We start from the raw sequence: 18,528 nt of genomic DNA on the forward strand, positions 1-18,528 counted from the left end.
CTGCAGTGATTTTGGAGACTCCCAAAATAAAATCAGCCACTGTTTCCACTGTTTCCCCATCTATTTGCCATGAAGTGATGGGACTGGATGCCATGATCTTAGTTTTCTGAATGTTGAGCTTTAAGCCAGTGAGTATACTAAAAAACTAATTTGAATTTTTTATTGACATTTTAGCAGGTTTTTATGACTTTGGAGAAGGCAATGGCACCCCACTCCAGTACTCTTGCCTGGAAAATCCCATGGATGGAGGAGCCTGATAGGCCGCAGTCATGGTGTCGCTAAGAGTCAAACATGACTGAGCGACTTCACTTCACTTATGACAATCAACAATGGCAAGCCAGGTGACTTAAGACCAGACTTAGAAGGAGCTGCCAGAACTCCTCCCCATGAACATGAAGGTTTTATCAGGTGGAATGCATAACACAGTGGCTGTAAAGCAGTTGTTCATCTGTAGGTCTAATAGGAGAGAGGTCAGTCAGGGCTATTTTTTCCACTAATGACTGGGAAGTATTACTTCAGAATCCCATCCTCTTCACTCTGGGTTTTATTTTGATACCACAGCAGATGTGTGAAAAACAGGAAAAGCACATGTGTCTCCATCCAGATAATATAGTTTAGTTCCCAAGGTCTCCTGGATACCGAGTCACAGTTCTGGACCTTTCCTCCTCCTTCTAGGCTCCTTCTGCCTGTGGCCAAGACTCTAGGATTCCCTGAGTACAAACTGCTCCTGCCTTTCTCCTTGACCTGCCATCCTTCTAGGAAAACTTAGGACAACCACTTACCCTCCAATCTTTATGCCATATCTGTAAATGAAAATGAAGTTCTTACTTTTCTCATTCACAAGATGGTTGTGAAGATCCTCTGAGAAAACTGATCAGGAAAAGCTGTGAAATGATAACCCAAGTCTCTGTGATACAGGCATGACCACCCCTAACCCATCTCTCAGAGAAGCGCCTGGGCCAGCTGCCCTGGGTGACAAGGTGGGGAGGTCCTGGGGTGGTGAGCATGGATGCAGGTCCTGGTGCTGAGAGGACCCATAACAACCAGTGTTAACTCAGACAGGCATCTTAACTTCTCATCTCAGCTCCTTTTTGGTCAAAATTTCCATCAATGGTAGTTGCTGCCTGCAAGTTTTCGTACCACTCTTTCTATTTTTTCAACCAGGCTGTAAAATTTGGCCATAATTCTCTTCTTAGAATTGTCTAAAAGTGTTCCTGAATTCTTCTCTGTGTTTCCCCAGCACTCTCTGCCTTGTGCAGATCACCATGAATTCATATCCACCTGAGATCATAAGCTTTGTAGGCCTTGGCCCAGACTGAACCTGCACATCCCCACCACCCCACCCCACTGTCATAATAGGCAGGCAGTGTTGATTGCATTCTTAAATGTTGATTGCATTCTTAAAAAATAAGGGTATTATACTTTTCCTTCTAAAGATGGATGCTTAAAGCAGCAAAAACCAATGATTTTGTTTTCTCTTCTACCTGCTCTCTCTTTTTTTTTTTTTTTTTTTTGGACCAAGATAGAATAATCTCATGGGATAATGTGATGATTAAGAAAATGCTCATGGAACTCTTAGCCCATTGTCTTACGTACAGTAAACACTTGGTAAATGGAATCTGTCATTGTTACAATCATTAACCTTTGGAACAGGCATTTTAAACACTTACTATAACGATAGAAAGATGGCTGTATATTGGGGGCAAGCTTATATATGTCATAAAGACTCATGACATGGACTTCCCAGTTTCATGACTTAGGCTTTGCAATGTTCATCGAGTTGTTTTTCCTCTTCTTGTGCTTCACTCTCTCCATCTGTAAAATGAGACAATACTGTTACTAGATAGAGCTATTGTGAGGATTAATGAGTTAATACATGTGAAGGTTTGAAGGTATAGCTCTGTATACAGTCAACACTCAGTAAGTATTAAGTATGGATAGAAAATCTTGAAAGAGAAATTCCTACTTCCAAAGATCAACATTTAAATTTTGTCCTACTTTTCTGGACACATTCTGGACACAACTTTGTATTTAACCACTTCTTTATTCCTCCATGTATAGCTGAGGCATCTGGATTCCTCACCTGTGATGCCTGCTCACTCATCTCTCTAGTAACACCTTCTGACTCCTGATAGTTTGGGATTCAGCGCCTACTCTCTGAGCCTTAAATATTATCATCTGTTAAAAGTGGTAATGCCTGCCTCAAAGGGCTACTGAGTGTATCACAAGTGCGGATACCTAGAAAATTCTTATCATCCTGTTCGGCATATGCACTAAATATCATGAGGACCACCTATAATTGTATTTATTTGGAAGAGAAAGATTCCCTGCTGTCCCAACAAATCCTTTTTGAGGGAAGGAGTTTAATCCTAATAGAACAAATCATAACAGTTTATCTTTGAAAAGTACCCTTCATAAGGAGGCCTCTGCATCTATTTTTGCTATTTCAGACTTTTCTTCTTGTGGTTGGTATGGTGGTCGTGATGGTGGCTGCGATTCCTTGGATTGCTATACCTGTGATTCCACTTGGCATTATTTTCTTTGTCCTCCGGTGGTATTTCTTAAGGACATCGTGCGATGTGAAACGCCTGGAATGTACAAGTGAGTACCGGGGCTCTCAGGTTGGGATGGCAATGCAGGCTGGCCTCCATTTATGCAATAATTAACCAGACCCCTGAAATTCTGCAGACTCTGTCTTCTGGAATTTCTCACAAGTCAACATTAGATAATTGAATGTTATAGCCACTGTGAGTCGGCGTGGTTCTTAAGGCAAATAAACTGGTGGCAGGTCAGCTGCATCTTTGCATTTTAGCACAAGGAGAATGAATGTGAGCACCATGAGGACAGGGACCATTTCTGTCTTGTTCATGACATATTTCCTAACACAGAGTATCCACTCTGTAAATACTTTTCTTAAAAATATTTTATCATGTTGGAACTAATATAGGAGGAAAATAGACAATTTTTCTCCTCCTGAAGTTACCAGAAATGACAAGGAAAGGAAAAGATTAGAAAAGTAAAGGAGACCTCATGAAATATATGTCAGAAGTGATATATTTGAAAAATACTTTTTTCACATGTTCAAGTATGTTGAAGTTGTTAAATGTATTAGAAAGACATATGTTAGTCACTCAGTTGTGTCTGACTTTTTGCAACTCCATGGACTGTAGCCCACCAGGCTCCTCTGTTCATGGAATTCTCCAGGCAAAAATAGTGGAGTGGGTAGCCATTCCCTTCTCCAGAGGATCTTCCCAGACCCAGGGACTGAATCCAGGTCTCCTGCATTGCAGGTGGATTCTTTACTGTCTGATCTACCAGGGAAGCCCTATTGAAAGATAAGCCCGGTTATTTTCAGGTTTGCTCTTTATCATTACTAGTATTTGGGGTGACACCACACTGTTTGTGGTCCCCCACTTCTTAAAGCTTTTCATATAAACAATGCTGAAAAGAATCCCTTAGGAGGATACAAGAGGGGGATCTGTTCAGTATTCATTTAGTTTATTACTCCATTCAGCTTCCTAGTTTTAGAATAATGGGAACAGGGACTTGCCTGTGGTCCTATGGTTAAGACTCTGTGCTTCTGCTGCTTCAATCCCTGGTCAGGGAACTAAGAACCTGCAAGGTGCATCCAAAAAAAAAAAATAATGGGGATCACATTTTATGACTAATCATTCTATTGTGCAGGCAATCACAGATGATGAAATGATTTAATTTATCTTATTATTCATGCACATATTTCACCAATATTAAAACTAATAAGAAAAGTAGAAGTATATATTTTTAACAGTTATAAAAACTATAGCCAAAAAGTAAGGTGGGGATATGTTCATATCAGAGACTTCAACCATAAATAATTATTACAAATTAATACCAACTTAACCTTCTAGAAACCAAGCCTAGATTCTGAGAATATTGAGCCTCATGGTTCTTTGTATCTACCAAGTGGAAAAAAATCTGTTATCCAGTCAAAGGAGTTTTTTTTTTTTTTTTTTTCACCGTGGCAGTTGCATGTTCTGTTTTTATAATAAACACATAAGATGCTTCCCTGTTGACTTCAGAATCTTCCTGAAATGCAGGAGACCCTGGTTCAAACCCTGGGTTGGGAAGTTACCCTGGAGAAGGAAATGGCAACTCACTCCAGTATTCTTGCATGGGGAATTCCATAGAGAGAGGATCCTGGTGGACTACAGTTCATGCGGCCACAAAGAGTTGGACATGACTGAGTGACTAACAATTTCACCTTTTAAAGATATATTTTCTAATTAGTTGCAAAAAGGATAGTGATCATCCATTTCATAAAAGATGTAAAGAAAAATTTCAGTCATCAAGAGAACTAGCTAACTTTTGTAAGGTCCAGTTTTGTGAGGTATTTGAATGGATGGGGAGAAGTAGAGTCCAGGTGTGTGTGGCATTCTGCTGATGTGACTTGACTGATGGAAGGACCTGGGGAGGCAGAAGAGGAATGATGAGCTCCATCCAGTCTTCTGTGAAGACAAGACTTCAAATATTTTATGGTTTGAGGCTGCCCATGAAATGGGGTCATTCAAGAGTCTTGCTGAAAAGCAGCTCTCTGGTATGTTCAATGAGGGGTTGTTCCAGAAGGAACACTTGACAGAAATTTTTGCCTGGGGAAGGCATCCATACAGAATTGGAGAGAAGGGCTGCTCCTGAGGCTCTTTTAAAAAGAAGTGCAGGGTTTTCTCAGTATTTGAGATGGAGAGTCTGAGAACTTTGGCATCATCTCTGTGGGATATGTGGATTTTCCTGCATCCTAGTACTCTGTAATCAGTTGGACACTAAATTCAATCGAGATTCTGCCTCCTACACACCCCAGGTAACCAAATGTGGTGGCCAGCTGATTAGACCTGTTTATGCTGTCTCTAGGTGGTGGGTCTGTGCCTGAAATGATGACACCATTGTTTTCTCTAAGTAGTAACTGAAAGTATGTTTTAGGGCTTCCCAGGTGGCTCAGTGATAAAAGAATCTGCCTGCCAATGCAGGACATGCAGAAGAAATGAGTTCAGTCCCTAGGTTGGGAAGATTTCCTGGAAGAGAAAATAGCAACCCAGTCCAGTATTCTTGCCCATATAATCCCATGGACAGAAGAGCCTGGTGGGCTACAGTTCATGGAGTCAGAAAGAGTCAGACACATCTGAGCAACTGAGTGAGTGAGAATATATCTTCAGGTCACTACTGGAGCCACCAGCAAAAAGGACACCTGACTGCTATGACCAGAAGGCATAATCCTGCTTGTGCTGTGAAAGACTGCTGATGTCCTGAGGTTTAGTTTCAGATCCTACTGCCTAACTGCCTCTGGAAGCTTAGGTTGATATTTTCATCTTAATGACATTTGGCAGCTAATTATAATAGGGTTTTGAGGGGAACATTTTTACAAAAGTGAGCATAGCAATGGAAAGTACATAAAACCAGGGTGGTATTTGGTTGTCTTTCTCTAACCAGCTTTTTGCCTTTGGCAGTGCCTGAATAATGAAGCCATATCCAAACTCTGTCTGAAAGGTGCCAGGATCAACTAGCAAAGTCTGCTACAAGCATTGTTAGGGGAGGGTTAAGATGTGTGTCAGGTGTGTTAGGACCATGGATCATCAAGTCTGCTGTTTTAAGGAGTTCTCATACTAGATTCCCAGGAACTCTGTTCAACCTCAGATGCTTAATAAGATGTGCAGTAGTGGTGAAGCTGTTGGATGGTACCTGAGGGTTTTCTGAACATATATAACAAAGCCTGGAGAAAAATGCACATCGTCACACGCAGGCATCCTTAACCCTGATTATTCTCCCTCTGAGACACTGCTAGCATATTCAAAAGCAAAGACATTACTTTGCCAACAAAGGTCTGTCTAGTCAAGGCTATGGTTTTTTCAATAGTCATGTATGGATGTTAGAGTTGGACTGTGAAGAAAGCTGAGTGCCGAAGAATTGATGCTTTTCAACTGTGGTATTGGAGAAGACTCTTGAGAGTCCCTTGGACTGCAAGGAGATCCAACCAGTCCATTCTAAAGGAGATCAGTCCTGGGTGTTCTTTGGAAGGAATGATGCTAAAGCTGAAACTCTAGTACTTCGGCCACTTCATGCAAAGAGTTGACTCATTGGAAAAGACTCTGATGCTGGGAGGGATTGGAGGCAGGAGGAGAAGGGGACAACAGAGGATGAGATGGCTGGATAGCATCACCGACTCAATGGGCATGAGTTTGAGTGAACTCCAGTAGTTGGTGATGGACAGGGAGGCCTGGCATGCTGCGGTTCATGGGATCTCAAAGAGTCGGACACGACTGAGAGACTGAACTGAACTGAACTGAGACACTGCTGTTGTGATTAAAAGCACAACCTTGGGATTAAGAAAGTCATGTCTCACACCCAGGTCTGTCACTTTGGTGGGTTCAAATAGTTAATCTTTGGCAGTGAGTGCTCTTAATCCCTTAGTCTCTGGAGTTCTAATGAGGATTTCTTGAACTGATGCTTGTAAAGTACTTGCTGGTCATGACCAAAGACACTGGAACCTTGAACATGAGGCAATCAAGAACTTACTCACAACTAGCAGGTCTCATATAGCTTGAGTGATCATCTGCAGCAGGGCTGTCAGCCTGGGGTCATCCTGCCCGGGAAGATCTGCCGTCTTGGGGGTGTGTGTTCCCAAGTGTCCTCAGGGTTGTGGGAAGCACAGACATTAGTCATGTGAAGTGTAGGGTTACATGTGTCTGTGACTGTGAGCTGACACCATTACTGGGACATAGTCTGCTTCAGGACAGCGAGCTCAGTGCTTGTGGGAAAAGTGTTACTTTGGGCAACACACCACCGGAGCCTTAACATCCCCTCTCCCCCTATACTAGCTAATTTTCTTTGCAGACCCTCCAGTTCACTCATCCTGGCATCCTGCTCAGCCCTAAATGGAGTTTGAGAGAAGCAGGATAGATTTTTACAGGCCCAGATTCCCCCAGCCTGTAACTCTTGGGCATGAGGTGAGGTCGGTGATGGGGTGTTTGGTTCCCTGGTGTTCAAGGCTGAGATGAAACCTGATTTCTAAAGTCCTCCCTGCCCTCCATCCCTGCTAGAGAGAATCAGCTGCACTTTGATCTCCTGACAGGGAAGCAGGTGAGGGAGGCCACTCTGGAGAGTTCATTCCAGGACTCTCCCTGGGGGAACAACCATGTCTGCTTCCTGCTCAGAAGCCCTGTCTGTGATGGATAGTATTGATGTAACCTCATTTACTTAGGAAATGAGAGCCTGGTTCTGGTGAGTTTTCTGTGCTCTCTGGAGCTGGACTCTTGGCATTTTCCTGACAGGGTGATGGGCCCAGTAATACTCCTGCATCATCCCTGTGAACACCCTGGTTCCTGTCTGAGTTCTGGGGGTGGGTTGGGACACCTGCTGGGCTGAAGAAAAGGCCTGAACACAGTCCCTTGCCTTTATTATTTGGAGCATGAGCTCCATCTGAGTTTATGTTGCTCTTATAAGCAAAACATTATAGGAAGCTAAAAAGTTAGTCAATAGAGTGAAGAGAGAGAGAGAGAGCAGTGTGGATGCGGGAATGAGAACACAGGTACTCAACTGCATGAACAAAGGCACCAATGAGTCACTTTCAGCTCTTTGTGTGAACAAAGTACAAAGGGAAAGTGTGAGATCATGTTGCGGTTCAGAGATCCATCAGGGCAGTTATGAAAGCATCCATCAGGCTCCCGGAGCAGAAGTCAAGACCATTCAAAGGTTTCTCATCTGCCGGGTCCTGTGAGCACTAGGGCGATGCAGCACCAGATGCTCTGTGATCCGCACAGAGGCTCCTGGCACAGGTGCAGGGGGAGGCCCAGGACGGGGGAGGTGGCAGACTGTCTGCTCCCTTACTCATCTCATCCTGTCCTGTGTCTGGCTCTGGTCCAGGGTGGGGGATGTACTGACTCATCAAAATTCAGGGTGGTGAGGACTCTAATGAGGAATTAAATTTTAGAATGTTACTGATTCAAAAATTAGTTAACAATGAAAAAGAAAAAAAAATATAGCCATTTGAAGCAACATGGATGGATTTAGAGAATAATATTTAAAAAAAAGTCAGAGAAAGACAAATATGGTATCACTTATACGTGGAATCTAAAAATAATACAAATAAATCTGTACACAAAATAGAAATAGACTCAGAGACATAGAAAACAAACTTACCAAAGGGGATTGGGAGGGAGGGAGGAACAAAGTAGAAATATGGGATTAATAGACACACTACTATTTGAAATAGGTATGCAACAAGAATTTACTGTAAAGCACAGGAAATTTTATTCAGCGTCTCGTAATAACCTGTAATGGAATATAATCAGAAAAAAATAACTGAATGAATATACTATATACCTGAAACTAACACATTATTGTAAATCAACTATACTTCAATAAATTTTTAAAAATTTGTGAACAATTTCCACCTGGAGAGATGCCAGGAGAATTTGGAGGGAAGCATGTTTGAGAGGACCTTGATGAAAGAACCAGTAAAGAATTTATCTAAATCTAGCTGTGAATGAATTTGGTCAAACATAGGTTCAAAGAGAATCTTTCATTCCCAGGTCATTAAAGTGAAACCTGATGTGAACAGGAGTGAGGGTCACATGGAGGATTCCTATTGGTGGGAGGTGTCACCGCATATGGAGAAGGCAATGGCACCCCATTCCAGTACTCTTGCCTGGAAAATCCCATGGATGGAGGAGCCTGGAAGGCTGCAGTCCATGGTGTCACTGAGGGTCGGACATGACTGAGCGACTTAGCTTTCACTTTTCACTTTCATACATTGGAAAAGGAAATGGTAACCCACTCCAGTGTTCTTGCCTGGAGAATCCCAGGGATGGCGGAGCCTGGTGGGCTGCCGTCTATGGGGTCTCAGAGAGTCGGACACAACTGAAGTGACTTAGCAGCAGCAGCAGCAGCAGCAGTCACGACATACCCCAGGAGTCAGTGGGTTTCCTCACATCCAGCTTCCCTGACTTTCTCTGTTGTGTGTCTGTCTCTGCTTCCCCAGCACGGAGCCCAGTATTTTCTCACTTAGCATCTTCTCTGCGGGGACTCCGGACCATCAGAGCATACAAAGCTGAAAAGAGCTTTCAGGAGCTGTTTGATGCATATCAGGATTTGCACTCAGGTCTGTAAGTTTCTGGAAATAATTTCAGATGGGATGTGCTGCCTTCTGAGGCCTGATCTCCATCTCAGGTGGCCTAGTAGGCCAGCACCTCTCTCTGTGTCACCTGCATGTCCCCCTATGCCACCCACCTCGCCCACCCCTTCCTCTCAGCATCCCTTCTGTGCTCCCCTCTTCCCTGTCAGCCCCTGCTTTTCTCCCCTGACTGGCTTGCATTGTCCTTCCATCACTGTGCCCTGTGGACTTCTATCTCTTTAGGGCAGGACTCAGTAAAATTTTGTTTTTTGCAAAGATCCAGATAGAAAATATTGTAGGCTTTGTGTGCTATACTGTGTCTATTGCAACTACTCACCTTGGCTGTTGTAGCGCAAAGACAGGCAAAGATAATACATCAGTAAATGGCTGTTTTCCAATAAAATTTCCTTTTCAGAACCAGGTGGTCGCTATTCTTGTCCCCCAGGCTGTAGTTTGCCAACTCTTTTCAGAGCATGGAGGGTAGCAGATGTGATTGACGAAACTAATTTCCTGATTTGCCACCCACTTGATTATACTTTGTATCAGTGAAGTTGTTTTTCCTAGGTAGAAAATTCAGAATTTCCTCTAAGTCTATAAAATCCTGGTCAAACTTTTCAATCGTTACTGTATTTTGAAGATAAAATAGCATTTTGAAAGCCACATGCAGATCCTGTTGGCTGATGGTCATGTAGATACTGGCTCCTAAGAATAAACACTGCAGGGCCCTGTGGTGAGTGCAGAAGGTGCTGGAAACAGTGTGAGCTCTGCTGTCTGAGAGCTGGGAACAGTAGACATGTGAGAGGACGATCTTCACACTGAGGCCCGGCACTGCAGAAAATGCACCAATGAGACGATTTTCCATCTTCTTTCTTGTGATCGTATTTCTGTTGATAACCTGTGGATTGACATTTTCTTTTTTTTTTTTTTTATTTTATTTTATTTTTTAACTTTACAATATTGTATTGGTTTTGCCACATATCAACATGAATCTGCCACAGGTATACACGTGTTCCCCATCCTGAACCCTCCTCCCTCCTCCCTCCCTGTACCATCCCTCTGGGTTGTCCCAGTGCACCAGCCCCAAGCATCCAGTATAATGCTTGCTTCCTGGACTGATTCCTGTGTGTCCCATACCTTGTCTTGGGTTATAACCTAGTTTTCTGGAATCTTCAGGTTCCTTGAGTGTGTGGCTTTGCTCTCCTACCTTGTATAAAATCTTCTGTACCTCAGCTGAGGAAATGCTCTCCCTCATTAGAAGCAGTTAACATGGTTTTTCTGTTTATGTATTATGCTTATTACGGTTCACAAATCCAGAGGCTTGGTTCCTACTTTTGACGACGTCCCGATGGCTTGCTGTGTATCTGGATGTCATCTGTGCCATCTTTGTCACTGTTGTTGCCTTTGGGGCCCTGATTCTGGTAGAAAGTAAGTAAATATGTGAATATTTGTAGTATGTTTACAGTTTATAACTTTGTAGTTATTAAACTCTTGCCATCTGGTCTAATATATACTGCTTGGTTCTAGTGAATTACAGTGTCTGCAGCATGTGACTCCACTGTGTGGTTCTTGTGAACTCATTTGTGTCATGATGAGCACTTTCATCTTTTTTTCCATTTACTTATTTATTTACAGTAGGTCCTTGTTGAGACCTCTTTAAAAAATTTTTGATTGGCGTATCGTTGATTTATGATGTTGTGTTAGCTTCAGGTGTACAGCCAAGTGAATCTGTTTTACATATATCCACTTTATCAAAGATTCTTTTACCATATCCCATAGACACTGGGGTGCATGTATCTTTTTTTTTAGGAATTTGCATTTTAATTAATATTTCAAATAAATTGTCCTTTAGAAAAGAATTTCTATTTTGGACTTTCAGAATCTTTAAGAGAAAGACCAGATTTGAAAGTGCCTCCAGCAGACCTGTGGTGTCTTGGGCCCCTGCTTTGGCTGGCTCAGACCATTCTTTTAAGTTTTACTGGTTTACACAGTTGTCTTAGTTTACGGTGTATAGCAAAATGAATCTGAAATACGTATACATATATACACTCCTTTTTTGATTCTTTTCCTATATAGGTTATTACAGAGTTCCCTGTACTTTACATTTGTTTCTTATTAATTATCTATTTTCTTATTTTATATATAGTAGTATGTCTGTGTCAGTCCCAGTCTTTCAATTTATCCCTCCCTTCCCTCATCCCCTGGTAAGCATAAGTTTATTTTCTGCATCTGTGACTCTATTTCTGATTTGTAGATAAGTTCATTTGTTGCCTTTTGTTAGAATTCATGTATAAGCAATATCATATTCTATGTTTCACTGTCTGACATACTTCATTTAGTATGAAAATCTCTAGGTCTACCCATGTTGTTGCAAATGGCATTATCTTCCCTTTGTTACGGCTGGATAATACTCCATTGTATATATGATACCACACATCTTCCTTACCCATTGCTTGATTGATGGACATTTAGGTTGCTTCCATGTCCTGGCTATTGTGAATAGTGCTGCAGTGAACATTAGGGTGCATATATGTCTTAGAATTATGGTTTTCTCTGGATATATGTCCAGGAATGGGATTGCTGTATCACATGGTAGTGCTGGTTTTAGTTTTTAAAAGAACTTCCATATCATTCTCTATAGTGACTGTACCAGTTTACATTCCCAGCAACAGGGTAGGAGTATTTCTTCACATCCTCTCCAGCATTTACTGTTTGTAGATTGGTTGATGATGATCATACTGAGTAGTGTGAAGTAAGACCTCACTATAGTTTTGATTTGTATTTCTTTAATAATTAGAGATGTTGACCATCTTTTTATGTGCTTTTTGGCCATCTGTATGTCTTCGTTGGAAAGTGTCTGTTTTAATCTTCTGCCAATATTTTGATTGGGATTTTTTTTTTAATATTGAACTGCATAAACTGTTTGTGTATTTCAGAGTAATCCCTTGTCAGTCACTTTGTTTGCAAATATTTTTCCCCATTCTGAAGGTTGTTTTTCAGTATTGTTTATGGTGTTCTTTGCTGTGCAAAATCTTTTAAGCTTATATAGTTCCATTAGTTTACCTTTTATTTTCATTACTCTAGGAGGTTAATCAAAAAAGATCTTGATGAAATTTATGTCGGAGAGAATTCTGAGTTATATATCAGAATATATATATCTAAGAGTTTTCATCTAAGAGTTATATATTGTCTGGTGTTACATGTATGTCTATAATCCATTTGAGTTTATTTTTGTGTATGATGTTAGGGAGTGTTTTAATTTTATTCTTTTAAATATAGCTGTCCAGTTTTCCCAGCACCACTTATTGAAGAGACTGTCTTTTCTCCATTGTGTATTCTTGCTTCCTTTGTCATAGGTAACCTTAGGTGCATGGGTTTATCTCTGGACTTTCCATTTTGTTCCATTGATCTATATTTCTGTTTTTGGTGCCAGTAGCATATTGTTTCAGTTACTGTAGCTTTGTAGTATAGTCTGAAGACAAGGAACCTGATTCTACCCAGCTTCAAATTTCTATTCTGTTTTTCTCAAGATTGCTTTGGCTTTTCATAGTATTTTGTGTTTCCATACAAAATGTAAAAGCTTTTGTTCTAATGCTGTGAAAAATGCCATTGGTAGTTTGATAGGCATTGCACTGAATCTGTCGATTACTTTGGGTGGTTTGTTTGTTTGTTTGTTTATTTACTGTAGGTCTTTGTTGAGAGCTTTTATCTTTTTATCTTTCTTTAAATTGGGTGAGGTCCATGCAACTGTAGTAAGCTGACCTGAACATTCCAGGTAGTGTCCTGTACGTGGATGGAGAGAACCAAATTTACTATTAAGCTTTTTGTACAGCTTAGGGTTTAGGTCTAACTTTAGGGCTACTTGGATCTCTTGGTTGTAGGTGCCGGGTGTACTGGGCAGATTAAGATTCTCTGTAGCAAAGAACAGTGTCCTCACTGCTGTGTGGGTAACAAATGAGCAGCTGTTGGGGTGCATGGCATGAATTTCACCATCCCTAACTATTCCATAATAATAACCCTGAATCACAGTCTTTGATAATGGAACAACGAGAGTAATACTTTAGATTTAAAAGCACTGGCTCTTAGAACCCATTGCCTTGTTTTTGTGGTTGCAACTGCAAGTACACTGGATGTAGAAAGTGAAATTATACAATGAAAATTGGAGCCATAAGAACAAAAATCTGAATAACGACGTGTGAAAGTGAAAGTCACTCAGTCGTGTCTGACTCTTTGTGACCCCATGAACTGTTGCCTGCCAGGCTTATTTGTCCATGGAGTTCTCCAGGCAAGAATACTGGATTGGGTTGCCATTTGCTTCTCCAGGGGATCTTACTGACCCAGGGATTGACCTGGGTCTCCTGCATTGCAGGCAGATTCTTTACCAACTGAACCACCAGGAATGACCTTGAATAATGACATGACTCTCACCTATATAATACCATAAAGTGTATCTCAATCCAGTTGGAATTAATAGGATAAATGACAGAAATCGTAAAGACCTATGAGAATCAGAAGAGATTAGGAAGAGCTGGCAATAATACACAGAAGAACTGTACAGAAAAGATCTTAATGATCTGGATGACCATGATGGTGTGGTCACTCACCTAGAGGCAGACTTTCTGGAGTGTGAAATCAAGTGGGCCTTTGGAAGCATTACTATGAACAAAGCTAGTGGAGGTGATGGAATTCCAGCTGAGGTATTTCAAATCCTAAAAGGTGATGTTGTTGAAGTGCTGCACTCAATATATCAGCAAATTTGGAAAACTCAGCAGTGGCCACAGGACTGGGAAAGGTCAGTTTTCATTCCAATCCCCTGGATGGGAAATGGCAAAGAATGTTCAGGCTACCATAAAATTGCACTTATTTCTCATGCTAGTAAGGTTATGCTCAAAATCATTCAAGCAAGGCTTCAACAGTACATGAACTGGAAACTTAGGGTTGTACAGGCTAGGTTTATAAAAGGCAGAGGAACCAGAGAATAAACTGCCAACATTTGATGGATCATACAGAAAGCAAGAGAATTCCATGCTGAGGTCCAGCCCCGGCTGATCCAGGGAGTTCAAAGGGGAGACGGCTTCAGCAATCAGGATATGATAGCTTTAATTAAATATTAATTAGAGATATAAAGAGTAATAGAATGAGGATAGCTCAGCAGGAAAATTCAGTGAAGAGGCTGAGTAGCTTGGTTTACACGGGAAACCAATAAAACTTCAAGACAAGAAGTTTGCACCACTTATGTAGGCTGCAGGCATCCTTCCATTCTCCCAAAGGAGAGGAGACACTGAGGCCTCCCCGGTCGGATCTTAGAAGCCCAGGCAAAATTAGTAAGCATGGCAGGGTCCGTGCTCCAGATGGAAACTCAGCCAGAGTTTGAGAGAGAGAATGACATGGGGAGACCAGTCTTTCGAGGAACTGATCCCAATTCTTTATTTTCCAGTGTCTGTTTTTATACACTGAGATGTTATACAAAAGTCACGCGGGGTCCGCAGTCCTGACTTTTATTAAAGTCAGGTGCTTCATACAGATGTATACAGAGGTCTTAGGGGTGTTACATCATTTTCTGGCCAGGGGGCCTGCTGACAATTTATGACCCTCTCCTTGTGACAGCGGTCAGTCAACCAGAACACTTATTTCTCCAGGGGTGATTATTTTTGAAACAGACGCCACCTTCCGAAGGTACTAGATAAAGTTACATTCCTATAGGGTGAGGGTGTAGTGGGTTTTAATTAAGGAAAGAATTTGCTTAGCCTAAGGTCTAACATGATTAATTTCAAAGGTTAATACTTATTTCTTCTATATATTCATTAATGTGTATAAGGGCAGGGGATGTGGAGACTTAGCAGTAAACATTGACTCAACAAATGAAAAACCCTTCACCAATACAATTTCTAATCAGCCCACTATACTTATACTAATAGTTTTCTAACTTCTCTAAAGAACCTGTTTCTAGAAGGTTTAAAGCATCTCGTGCCTCTCATGGTTGGGAGGCTATGAGCAGTCACATGTGGCTGGACAAGCCTGTCAGGCAGGCTAGAGAACCTTCAGAAGAGTTTGTAAGTTTGGAACACTCCTGTCACACCCAGGAATTATTATTAACTGGAGCTCTAAGTTAACTCCTTCTCTGAAAGAGGTGGTGGGGGACAGCTCCCCCATAAAGTCAGAGGTGTAGGTGAGAGCACAAAGTAGTAAAGTAGGCCGATTCTGGTTTTGGGGGTAGATGCTCGAGAATTTCCAGGGGGACTCCTGAGGCTCGATCCCGCCTTTGCGTATGTCAAGCCTCCTTCCTCATGACCTTTGCCATGGGTGGAGGTCCTCACGCCAGCTCCCCACAATTCCAGGAAAACATCTGCTTCATTGACTACACAAAAGCCTTTGATTGTGTGGATCAGTACAAACTGTTGAAAATTCTGAAAGAGATAGGAATGCCAGACCACTTTACCTGTCTCCTGAGAAACCTGTATTCAGGTGAAGAGCATGGAACAATGGACTGGTTCAAAATTGGAAAGAAGTATGACAAGGCTGTATATTGTTACCCTACTTATTTAACTTATATGAAGAATACATTATGTGTAATACCAGGCTGGATGACTCAAGCTGGAAACACAATTGCCAGGAGAAATATCAATAACCCTAAATATACAGATGATACCATTCTAATGGCAGAAAGTGAAGAGACTGCGAGTCTATAGTAATAAAATATCCCACTAATAGGAAGAAGAATTGATGCCTTTTAATTGTGGTGCTAGAGAAGACTCTTCAGAGTCCTTTGGACTGCAAGGAGATCAAACCAGTCAATCTTAAAGGAAATCAGTAATGAATATTCATTGGAAGGACTGAAGCTCCAATACTTTGGCCACCTGACATGAAGAGCCAACTCATTAGAAACCCTGATGCTGGGAAAGATTGAGGGCAGGAGGATAAGGGGATGACAGAGGATGAGATGGTTGGATGGCATCACCAACTCAATGGACATGAGTTTGAGCAAGTCCCAGGAGATAGTGAAGGACAGGGAAGCCTGGTGTACTTCAGTCTGTGGCATCACAAAGAGTCAGACACAACTTAGTGACTGAACAACAACAACAACATTGTTAATGCTTTCTAAATTCATAATATTTTAAAAATTTACTTTCTCATTTGGCTCCACTGGGTCTTAGTTGGGACACGCGGGATCTTCAGTCTTAGTTGGGACAGGCAGGACTTTAGTTGCAGCATGTGAGCTCTCAGTTGTGGAATGTGGAATCTAGTTCCCTGACCAGGGATCAAACCTAAGCCCCCTGATTGGGTGCTTGGATTCTTAGTTATTGCACCACCAGGGAAGACCATCATAGTGGGTTTTTTTTTTTTTTTTTAACTGTATTATTATCTCAGTCATCAGAAGTAATATTATGAGTAATACTATCATTACATGAAAATGATTTAAATGTTATAAAGGAGTCTTTTCAGTACTATATATAAAATAGAAAACTAAAAATGACCTTCTGTATTGCAAAGGGAACTCTAATTGATACTCTGTAATGACATATATGGGAAAAGTAACTTTAAAAGAGTGGATGATATATATATATCTGGCTGATTCACTTTACTGTACACCTGAAACTAACACAACTTTGTAAATAACTATACTCCATTAAAACTCATAAAAATAAAGGAGTCTTCTTCATAAAATGACAGAAGGAACCACCTGAGGGGTTGAGAAGGAGACTGACTTTATTCCTCTTCTTCCTCACTTAGCTTTGGATCTCGGGCAGGTTGGCCTGGTCCTGTCTCTCACTCTCACGGTCACAGGGATGTTCCAGTGGTGTGTCAGGCAAAGTGCCGAAGTGGAGAATATGGTGATGACTATCTTTCCATTCTTAACATTTTCAAGTCTCCTTGCTGTTAAATGGCATAAAAGCAATTCTTATGTAAAATAGTAAAACTATTATTTCACATCATAGTTAATACAGTTTTTTTTTTAACATTCTTCTTCATCTGCTTAAAGTTAATGTAAAATAAAATATATACATTTTTTCTCAGTCTTATGTGTGCCATGTGAGAAAGTTTTATATTCGTCACAAGCTATCCTCAAATACAATAAATGTCTCTGTAGGAAAGAGGTTCTGAAATCCTGGAGAGAAGCTAATTTCTTAGCAGCTTGGTTATCTTTGTTTCTTAATAGGTGATTCCTCATATTTTGTAAAATAAAGAATTCAGTTTTTTGAGGTTTCTTTAATTAATATGTTCCTATCTTCTGCCCTTCCCCTATTTTATCATTTATTCTTGTGCGTGGTGAACACCTGAAATTTCTGGTGGCCCTTCTTTCTGGTAGGATAAGCTCCCTCTCAGAAAGTGCTCTCAAAGTTGTGGAGTCATGGTAGTTTAGGAGGCCTTGGTCAATATGTAAATTATGTACTTTTGAATATTTGCAGCTTCTCCTAAAGGGAGAAAAACAATAAAAATGAAATCTTTCCACTTCTCTCTTCTAATAGAATAGAAAATGACTAATAATTAAATGGAGGTTTGATGACCATCCAGTTCTGTTATCTATAACACATGGCCCTTCTGTAGCCACACATTACTGATTGGCATCCATAAATATTCTTTTCTTTGACAAAATGCTCTTGTTTTTCATTCAGGTGTGAAAAGTGGATCAATAAAATCTTAGCATTCATTTCTCTAATTCTTTTGGTGTTAATATAAAGTTGGAGGAAGTGGCTATAAGTAAAAGTATTGAAGATGACAAACAAATTTGCAATTCATCCAAGGCCTCATCAAACTCTTGTTTCTGTCCTTTGTGGATGCTAAGACCTGGGATATTCTGAACCATATAAAATCAGATATAAAGATAAAAAAAGAAAAATGTCTCATTTACAGTCTCTGAACATCCATAAACAAGACTCTCTGATACTAACTCACTTGATGTCATATGTGTTTCAGATGATTTCAGTAGAAAGAGGGACTAAATATACAGACCTTGAGAAAGAAGCACCCTGGAAACTTGAGTATTGTCCACTGCCATCCTGGCCCCATGAAGGAAAGATTGACTTTTATTATATTAACTTCAGGTACAGCTTGGATGGGCCTCTGGTATTGAAGAACCTGAGAGTACTCACTGCCCCAAGAGAAAAGGTTAGTTTAAGCCATTTGCCTCTTTAAATTCCAGCTAAAGTTTTTGTACCACATCTGCTCTTGGTTTCCTTGTCAGTGTGTTGGGGGTGGGGGGAGGGCTTTTTGTACCTCATGGATGCAGATTTAATCAGTGATATGTAGGTGAATCTTTCTTGGAAACTGACCATGGAATGGGATACAAGCATTTCTTATCCCCTGCATTGTGAGCTCCCTCATGGTGGCTGGTGGGCCCTGGGCTCATGGGCTCAATTTTAACCTGACCCAGGACACTATATGTAACACTT

At 41.0% G+C, this 18,528-nt stretch overlaps 1 protein-coding gene across 2 annotated transcripts in view; it reads left to right on the forward strand.

Annotated features, from left to right (window-relative positions):
* The window catches only part of LOC107131247 (ATP-binding cassette sub-family C member 4), a 152,923-nt gene that overhangs the window by 104,274 nt on the left and 30,121 nt on the right, over nucleotides 1–18,528 (forward strand). For both annotated transcript variants that reach the window (XM_024989162.2, XM_059884478.1), the window contains 5 exons: nucleotides 2,451–2,601; nucleotides 9,008–9,127; nucleotides 10,454–10,564; nucleotides 16,868–16,968; nucleotides 18,053–18,244. In XM_024989162.2, coding sequence (XP_024844930.1) covers nucleotides 2,451–2,601; nucleotides 9,008–9,127; nucleotides 10,454–10,564; nucleotides 16,868–16,968; nucleotides 18,053–18,244 — 675 coding nt within the window. The remainder of the gene's footprint in view (nucleotides 1–2,450; nucleotides 2,602–9,007; nucleotides 9,128–10,453; nucleotides 10,565–16,867; nucleotides 16,969–18,052; nucleotides 18,245–18,528) is intronic.

This window comes from Bos taurus, unplaced genomic scaffold, assembly GCF_002263795.3.
Source record: "Bos taurus isolate L1 Dominette 01449 registration number 42190680 breed Hereford unplaced genomic scaffold, ARS-UCD2.0 Leftover_ScbfJmS_264, whole genome shotgun sequence".
Lineage (NCBI taxonomy): Eukaryota > Metazoa > Chordata > Mammalia > Artiodactyla > Bovidae > Bos > Bos taurus.